At 50.1% G+C, this 9,638-nt stretch overlaps 1 protein-coding gene across 1 annotated transcript; it reads left to right on the top strand.

The window, feature by feature from the left end:
- The first annotated feature begins 235 nt into the window (after window positions 1-235).
- npas4a (neuronal PAS domain protein 4a) lies at window positions 236-7,444 on the top strand. Its single transcript, XM_035408447.1, has 8 exons — window positions 236-904; window positions 1,567-1,730; window positions 2,337-2,439; window positions 2,565-2,865; window positions 3,056-3,165; window positions 3,347-3,482; window positions 3,690-5,449; window positions 5,574-7,444. The coding sequence occupies exons 1-8, from the start codon at window positions 730-732 to the stop codon at window positions 5,600-5,602; spliced, it is 2,778 nt and encodes a 925-aa protein (XP_035264338.1). The 5' UTR covers window positions 236-729; the 3' UTR covers window positions 5,603-7,444.
- Window positions 7,445-9,638: the final 2,194 nt, after the last annotated feature.

Raw genomic sequence — 9,638 nt, 5'->3', positions numbered from 1 at the left:
GTACGCAGCTCAGTTTCAGCTCAGTGATAACGAGTCCCACCACCCCCTCCCGCTTGATTACACCGGGGGCCCGGTGACTCCATCTACGTTTGTTCCCGCCCCTCTCTCGGTTTTGTCCAAATCGGGATTTTTGCGTCGCCGGAGCTCCCTGTATCAAGCCAACGTCATCGGCGGGTAGAGAGAGGAGCTGACGTCGAAGCATAGTCATGGAGCGAGTGAGAGGGATGGGGAGAGGGGGTGCAGAGAGAGAGGGAGAGAGAGAGTATTGAAATGAGATATATCAATCCCCCTCTCTTCCTCCCTCCCTCCTCTCCTAACCCCCCTTTTTTCTTACGTCGTTGATAGCGCATTGGGGGCCCCCCTATGCCGGCGGAGTCCCAGGCTATATAAGTTACCGGCGAGCAGAGTCAACCCACCAGATACACGGGCTCCCGATATCTGGGCGAGAGACGGCGACCCGCCGCCGACTGACTCACACTCTGTATCGGGGGAGAGAAAGATCAAACCGCCGGCCGGCCGACCGAGCCATGCGCTGGAGCGGACTGTAGAGCAGTACCACCGAACCAGAAGAACGGATTCTGGAATCTTAAAGACTTTTAAATTCCCATAGAAAAGCAACACAGTATCAAGCAGTTATTAGAACTGGCGCAAATAGACAACACTAGCTACTTTAGGCAGTAACATTCAACAGATTCCGAACGTGAAACCTTCTTTTCTACTCTGGCTACAATGTATCGATCAACGAAGGGAGCGTCTAAGGCTAGGAGGGACCAAATTAATGCAGAGATTCGGAATCTGAAGGACCTGCTGCCGATCTCCGATGCGGACAAAGCTCGACTGTCCTACCTGCACATCATGTCGCTTGCCTGCATGTACACGAGGAAATCGGTCTTCTTCTCTCAAGGTAAAAAAAAAAAAAAAAAAAAAAAACAACCTCGACAAATTTCTTGAAAGTGTATATGTGTTGAAATTGTTTCCTGCAAAGTGGAAAGGTAATGTAATCTTTCGTAAAGAAATGCTGTCGCAATAAAGTAGCCATAAAGTATTTGGGTGGCTTACATGAAACATGAAACAATTTCAGTGCAGCACATGCAAGGTTGAATCAACAGGTGAACTTCATGGTTCTGTTTAGTTTAAGATTGCCTTTGCATGATTTAAGGCACATTATCTCAATGTAAAATGACGGTTATATATTATATTATATATATGCTGATTTAGCGACTTTAGATTTATATAGACGAAGATTTTGCGTGACGTTTTAAGGTTTGAGAGTCAAGTATTGCTGTCCATAGTTCTGAAATGTAACGGGTGCTGTCCGGGGTGCTGAAATAATGAGACCGTTACAAGAACAACGCAAGGAATGCTGAAAGCAAGTTCGCTATGTCCCTTGCAGTTGAATGGATGCGAGCTAGATTTTTAGGATAGTAGAGTTCCGTTTGTGCACTGGAGAAGAAAAAAAATTCATAGGAAAAAACAAGGTGTCTGCAAACGAGTGCCAAAAGATTGTGATATTGTTTTCATTGGACGTGTCATGTTATAAACCTGTGTGCTTTTTTCTATTTTCAGAAGCCGCTGTGGCTGGTTGTCATGAAGAGAGCGCTAAATTTCTGTCCTTCCAGGACATGTCAGAGCTGGTGCAGGACATGCCAGGGTTCTTACTTCTGTTGACTGGTGAGGGCAAACTGCTCTACTTGTCTGACAGCGTCGCCGAACATCTCGGGCATTCAATGGTGAGTCATTAAAAGTGAGAAAATAACCGTTTAGATGTCACATATTTTATTTACTTAAAGTTTTATTGCTATAAGATATACTGACTTGCATATCTGTAATATTCTTAACATTTTGGCTAGAGTATCTCCAGAATTGTTGGCCAGAGATAAACATTGATATTGAAGTCCCCCTTGTTTTTCTGATCAGCAGATAGGTGTCAATTACAGATAAGTTTTATCTCTCTCTGTCTGGCTGCTATTGTGCAGTTTGGGTGACTCATAGTCTAACCAACAATTATAAAATGGTAGGCACTCAAGAGGTCACCGTTACAAAGGGAGCGAGAGAGGCAGTGTGTAATACAGACATAATGATTAATTTCTGATTGGGTTCTAATAGCAGGAAATCAGAGAGAGTGGGGAGGTAGGGAAAGCGGTTATGATTCATTCAGTTGGGTGGTTGAGAGAACAGGAAGGACAAATGCGGCACAACTCAGTAACCAAACAGAGGGATATTTCATGTGGATGCATGGGAACATTTTTGGTTAGAATGAATGCAGTACAGGCAATCTTGTGCAGGAACATAGGCAAATGTATTAATTAAGCATTTCTCCTGTTGGAATTTTTCAGGTGGACCTGGTTGCCCAGGGTGACAGCGTGTACGATATCATTGATCCTATCGACCACTTTGTCATGAGAAGCAACCTTGTACCTTTAACTTCACCCGACACTGGTAAGCCTAGCACGTTTGCCTCCGCGATTGTCATATTTGATGTACGGCTAAAACTGCCTATGCCAGTTTGACTGCTTTCCGGATGACTTTACTGATCAGCCGGTCGCTCTCTCTCCCTCACGCAGAGCGTTTGTTTCGGTGCCGCTTCAACACTTCAAAGTCGGTCCGCAGACAGAGCGCCGGAAACAAGCTGGTGCTGATCCGGGCGCGGTGCCTCTCCCCGCCTTTCCCCTCCTCCTCTCCCGCCTCTTATTGGACCTCCAACCCAGTGTGGGTGTGTTTCTGCTCCCCGTTGGAGCCCCACCCACCCAGCCCCGTTCCCATGGGAGAGTCCATCCTAACCCCACCCGCTGACCACACCTTCTTCCTGGCCTGCTTCCACTCCCAACACAGTCGGGACATGAGACTGCAAGAGGCGCAGGACAGGTGAGGGGCTTTTATAATCACTCTACATGCCAGTATCTCGAGTGTGCTATCACATATACTCTATTATTTCTCGATTGCTCTTGCAAAAAGAAATGCACACGAGTTTCTGTAGGCTAGGATGCCATTGGAAAGCAGTGGGCAGGACATTGTGGCTGACGGCAGCTTCTCTCCCTGTGCTCTCTCTCTGCAGTGTGAGTGTGTACCTGGGGTTCGACGCGGCAGCCCTGCGCTCCCGCTCCTGGTACAGCCTGCTGCACCCGCAGGATCTCTCACACGCCTCGGCTCAGCACTGCAGCCTGCGTGAGTACCCCGGCCGAGCCGCCCACGGCTGCACGCTCACGCCAAACACAAACCGCTCGGAGAACGTGCACGGCTCAAATGAAAAGTCAAATGTGATTCACCTGTTACTCAGCACTGCGGCGTTTGTGGAGTGTCTCAGTACTTACACGCTCTCTCTCTCTCCCCCTCTTGCTCTCTGCAGTCCGTGAAGGAGGAGAAGGGCGAGTGGAGATGGTGGTGAGGGTGGAGGCAGCCGACAGCTCCTGGGTGTGGCTCTACATGGTCCTGCAGCTGGAGGCGGGCAAACACCCCATCAGCAGCCACAACTACGTTATCAGGTACCACAGTTTAACCATCTTTAGGACCATCAGCACTCCTGTGTTCTTTTCACGTACCTCTCACTATGTCAGCCAACATTCTCTGAAATTTTTAGCAAATGAGAGAGGATTCAATATTCCCAGATGTCAGTATATTGTCACATTTAAAGGGTGAGATTGTAGCTGAGCTGTTCCCCCTCTCTCTCCCTCCCTTCCTCCCTCTTGCAGTGAATCAGAGGCCTGGTCCGTGCGGCAGCAGCTGTGCTCAGAGCAGACCAAGCTCACCCTGACCCTGAGCTCCACCTCCACGTATCAGGACAGCCTGAGCCTGCAGTCCCCGGACACGCTGTCCAGCCCCGACCAGGTCTTCACGCCGGGCAGCAGCGGCCTGTCCGTCCAGTCCTTCGACTTCAGCGTCAGCGTGTGCGGCACCGGCTCCTCCGAGGAGCTGGGGGGAGCCACTGGGGAGTCCTCCCAAATGGAGTGCGACCCCCGGTCCAGCCTCTCTTCGCTGGAGGAGGAGGGCCTCTTTCAGCAGCCGCACTCCGCAGGCCCGGCTCCAAGCCCCGCCTCCTCTACTTCCTCCACTCCTGTGACTGTTGCTACCGTGTCCGACCTGGACTTTCTCACACAGAACATCTTCCTTCCCCCGTCCTTCCCCCTCGACCCTCCCCTGCCTACCCTGCCACTGCCTCTCCCCCCCATCTCCACATCCAACCCCCAGCAGGGGAAGGAGATCGTTTGTACTCCCCCTTACACCCCCCAGCTCAGCGGGGGGAGCTTCCTGTTCGGGGAGCCGCTTTTTAGTTTAGATCCCGCTGGCACCACTTCCCCGTTGTTTCCAGCCACCGGTCCCTCTGCCGATTCTCCCCCCGCCCCCCCTGTGACTGCCACAGGCAGCCCCCCTGCCCCCATGACTCAGTCCACGCTCCTCCATCTGAGCCTCTCCCCGCCCTCCTCTGAGCTGCTCTTCCCCGGGGAGCCCTGCAGTGGGGGCCTGTACGAGAAACTGCCCCCCACCCCCGACAGCCCCGGGGATGGCGACTGCACCGTCATGACCCTGCCCGAGGTCCGGGGGCCGCTGTACGTAGACGTGCCCCTGGGCCCCCTCCCCTACCCCCCGGACGGTCTCCTGACCCCGGAGGCCTCGCCCGGAAAGCAGTCCGGCATGTCTTTCTTCTCCCTGGAGAGAGAAAGAGAGAAAGAGAGAGCTGAGATATCGCTCTTAGTCCAGCACCTCAGTTCGTTAGCGGAAGGGTTCTACGCTGACCCTCTCCTCCCGAAGTTCTCCCCCTCCACCGTTTCCTCGTCCCCTTCCTCCCCCACGCTCTCCCCATCCCACCCTGTCGCTGACCCAGTTGTGGATTCCGCCCCAATGATGGAGGAATTCTATCCCATCAAGCCCTGGAGAGGCCTGGATCTCCCCCTCCTTCCCGATGACATCTCTCTGTTTGAAGAGAGTCTCTTAGAAACCCTCCTCCAGGACCTCTCCACCTCCTCCTCAACTCCCTCTCCTTGCCCTTCTTCCCCGACTCCCTCGTGCCCCCCGCCCTCTCCCCCCACCCCGGTGTACTGGCACCCCCCCTCCCACACTGAAGGGGGCTCCACCGTGGGCCTCAGCCACTTCTGTAGCGTCCAATCGGCGCACTGTAACTGCACGGCCGGGGGCGGGGTGACAGCGGTCGCCGACGCAGGCGTGACGGGAGAAGGGGGAGCGGAGGCGGCGGGAGGGATGGAGATGGAGGTTTCCTCCTCTTCCTCAATCCCAGAATGCCCCCCTCTGCTCATAACCGCCTCCCCCGCGACCAGCCCCGCCGCGCCCGTCAGCCCCGCCGCCCTCGGCCTGCCTTGCGCCCAGTCCCTCCTGGAGGAGCTGGCCGCCCTGGAACCCGTGTTTGGGGCAGGTGCCTCGATCGCCCCTGACCTGGGGCAACAACCTGAGTTGTATCAACTCCAACGTCACCCGCCGCAACAGTACTTCCATGAAGGTGAGAGCAGGCCTCCTCTCGTCCGGGTCTCCTTCTGTTTGACCGCATTCTTTAGACCTTTTGCTCATGCTCAGTGAAACATACTAACCCCCCTTCCTCTCTCTCTCTCGCTTTTGTCTTTCAGATGGGAGTGGAAGTGATCCTCCGTTCTAAAATAAGTCTGTGACTTACTTCATTAAGTATGGCATATTGTCATATTTCGTGGAGCTACTTTTACTGAAAAGTGAAGAATATTTACTGTATAAATATATACATAATGTATATAAAAACCAAACGGACAATTACTTATCTACCGTGATGTCTGACGAACAAAGATTGTCTTCTTATTTTGTTGATTTATTTATCCATGTATTTATATTTCAATTATGGTGCAACATAATGGCTGTGCGGATCAGGCCGTGGCCTGGGTTTCAGCTCAGTCCGTGTCCCATTGCGTTTCTGTGACGAGCTTTCGTTTCGAGCAGAGACAGAGAATGAGAACTCTGACCATGTAAGCGCAATTCAACTTACAGATGCACTTGTATTCACTTGTAGTGAGGAACTTCTAGTACGAACTTTTAAGACAAAAAAAAACGCTTTTCCTTGCTTGTGAAAAAAACAATATCACCGGTTTAACTGCTCAAAGCTTGTGACGCAGCGATACAAACACAAAGCACAAAAGTTCTAGAGGACAGTAATTGATCTTAACAAACCCTCATCGGGCAGCTAGCCGCAACAGCCCTGCTTGCTTCAGTGGGACTGTCAATCGGTGTGCCCACCCCTCACTCAAAAACTTGATGCCGCTGTCAAAATGCACAAATATCGCAACCAGCTTTCGTACCTGTATGCAAATTCAAACTTAATCTGATACTTCAAAGGCTTTTGAGCTTTGAGTTTGTGGCTGCAGCTTTTCAACATTTGACTTACGGTTACTTATTCATTTCAGACTCGTTTATCAATGTGCTGTACAAATGTTTCTAGATACGTGGAGTACATGTACCAGTATGTATTGAAGGAAAGGGGAGGCGCCACATGTTTTACACCGCAGTGGAAACCTATGAGAGCCTCTCCCTTTCATATACATTTTTGTGTAAAACGGAGAATGACGTTACCTAGCCTGCGTGCAGTTTTGCAAAGCACGCGTTGCTAGGGAAACGCCCTGTACATTATTGCTTCTGTGTCCGGCGTCCGAGGAGCCGAGTTCATGGCCCTCCGGCGGTAAGTCCAACGGGACGGGGTAGATGTGGCTGCTACGGATTATTGCGACATTGAATATTCGCAATACTCGCGATGTCTAGCGGCTCCCATTGGCCCAGCAACCCACGACTTATGGAATTCTATTTATTATCTAACTATAGTGCCCATTGGGAAACACGCAACAACGTGACGCCATACAGTGATCCAGTGAGAACCTCGATAACACTGCAGGTGGCTTACTGTGTAAGGCGTCTCGGTCTGGCAACAGGTGTCTGAATGTACGAGTGATTCTTCTTTTTAAAGAGGGGAAATATCCAAAGTCACAAGAAGTTTTGTTTTAAAAAATGAGCTGGAAAAAATAGGGATGGGTACTATTTCTATTTAGTTATTAAGCGACACGGGTTGAGAATGGTTCTATTCCCATGGTGTCGACACGCTAACGTAGAGTTGTCTACGGTAAAGTAAAGGATTGATTCCTACGTTCTATCTATTTAACTGATAAAATGTTTAAAAGTATAATATTAATAATAATGTGTGAATTGAAAAATGAATGCTGTTCAATCAACTTGCATATTTCTTATTTCTATTGATATGTGTATATGATGTATAGCGATTAACATTGTGGAATGAAAAGATTGTACAAATTTGTATATTTATATAAATATATCTGTACAAAGAAATATTTATACTACAAGAACAATACATACATGAGATATGCTATTTAATAAGAATGGACATTGTGGATCAGTGTTCTCTTGTGTTGCTGATAAGTGTATTTGGTTGTCAAATGCATTTATATTAAAGTGCACTTAAGAAATGTCTGCTGCGTCCCTTTTAATCTGAAATGTTTCCACTACCACCCCTGCCATCGTCCTCTTTTCCTGCTTCTCTCTACCCGTCTCCCCCACAAGCTTCCTCCGATTCTTTCGCCCGTCCTCTCATCCCCAGCTCCTCGGCGGCTCCTTCCGTCTCCCTGGCTGGTGTCAGTCCCCGGCGCTGACGCAGGCACACGATGAGACAGTGTCTGACTCACACTGACGCACACACTCCACACAGAGGCACTCACATGGACACAATCAGATTCCCACTTATAGGCTCAAGCAGGCGGGCGCACAGACGCACGCACGCCCGCGGGCTCACACACGTTGAATAGCAGACACACACACACACACACACACACACACATACATACACACGTTGAATAGCAGGCATACACACACACACACACACACGTTGAATAGCAGGCACACACACACACACACACACACACACACACGTTGAATAGCAGGCACACACACACACACACGTTGGATAGCAGGCACACACACACACACGTCAAATAACAGACACACACACGCACACACACACCGAATAGTAGGCACACACACACACCCACACACATCGAATAGCAGGCACAAACACACACATACATGTCAAACAGCAGGCGCACACACATATACGTAGAATAGCAGGTGCAGACACACACACACGTCGAATTGCAGGCACACACACAGATGCACCTCCCTCCCTGCCTCCCTGCACCCCTCCCTTCCTTCCGCAGCCCACACTCTCTCAGCGTACCTGCTATTCCGACAGCACACGCCAATGCTGTCACACTCCATATATGGGCTTTCCTGCTGGAGGGTACAATGCGTAGCTCCCCCCCTCCCCCCCCTCGTACTCACTCCCTGCCTCAGATAGGCAGAGACAAGGAGAGAGAGACAGAAGCAGGGCCGTGTTGCTGTGCAGAAGAACTCCTTTTCTGTCCACCATTCAATGAAACGTCTCCTTTTTAAGTCATGCATTCACACATCCAAACACACACTATGATTCAAGGCTGAACATCTCTACCTGATAAATCCGGTGCCTATCCACATAGCTTCAGTCCCACCCACATCTTATCAGAAAATAATATCTGCCCTCTCTCTCTTCCGTGACTCCTTTGACCCAGTGCTTCTGAAAGACTCCTCTTTTCCTTCACTCCCCCTCTCATGTCCTTCTGCTGGCTCTGACCTCTCCGCGTTGGAAGTATAAATAGACCGGACTGAAAGGAGAATGGTCGTTCAAAGGAAGATGTGCTTTTCTTTTCTTCGCACACGAGGATCTGGGGACATTTGCTTCCGTCCTCCTCTCCCACTCGCCCTTCCCCAGATGTCCCTCTGTCCCTGCTCTGCCCCTTAACATGTCTGTAACCCCCTCCTGCTGCTGCACGTCACTCACCCCCCAACCCCCAACTGCCGCTCATTAGCACGTTCGCACCTCGGCCGTGTCCTGGCCATCTCATCTGTTCTTTTTCGCTCTCTCCATCACTTAGCCTCCAGCCTCACCACCCTCTCACTCGCCTCCTCCATCACACGCTGGTACTCTTACTCTCCCACAGGCAGATCTGAGAGGGACTGAAGGATGGAGAACGGACAAGACTCTATTGAGGACGCTTATAAACTTACAGAGGATGAAGGCCACAATTAACGTTACAAAAACTGAACTTAAATATAATGATCATTCCATATTCAAATGACAGATTTAATGTTTTTTTTTTCGTATTAAGCAAAGCATTTCTTGCTATTTTTAGAATAGCTATTATTGCCATCTTGCGGCAAAACAGATTCACCCTTGTGCTAGGGCTACACAGGTGGAGAATTATATGCTGCCCTCTTGGGACTAAAATGAAATACTGCACCTTTTCAGAACATTGTGTTCAAATTCATATTGTGGTCTTTTAAACCACCGTGTGGTTATAAGCAAGAACTGCAAGTGCTCACTGTGACAGAAATTCACTCAGATGCTCCAAGGCTTTGGAGACTGACCGAGTTGGTTTCCCGGTGACAACAGTAAAGTGGAAAATAAAAGGAGGGGTAGACCTACACCCGATTCAGACGTCAGGTTGTATTAGCCGCAAGTGGGTACTCCGGGCACCATTCTCAAGTATACAAGGGAAGACATTTCACATCATCTGTAACCATGGTGATGTAGCGAGAACTGCTGCGCTCTTGTGGCCAAACAGAGGAGCTGT

The sequence above is a fragment of the Anguilla anguilla genome, chromosome 3 (assembly GCF_013347855.1).
Source record: "Anguilla anguilla isolate fAngAng1 chromosome 3, fAngAng1.pri, whole genome shotgun sequence".
In the NCBI taxonomy this organism is placed as follows: domain Eukaryota; kingdom Metazoa; phylum Chordata; class Actinopteri; order Anguilliformes; family Anguillidae; genus Anguilla; species Anguilla anguilla.
Note: the sequence above shows the minus strand (reverse complement) of the source record. Positions and strands in the feature narration are given on the sequence as shown.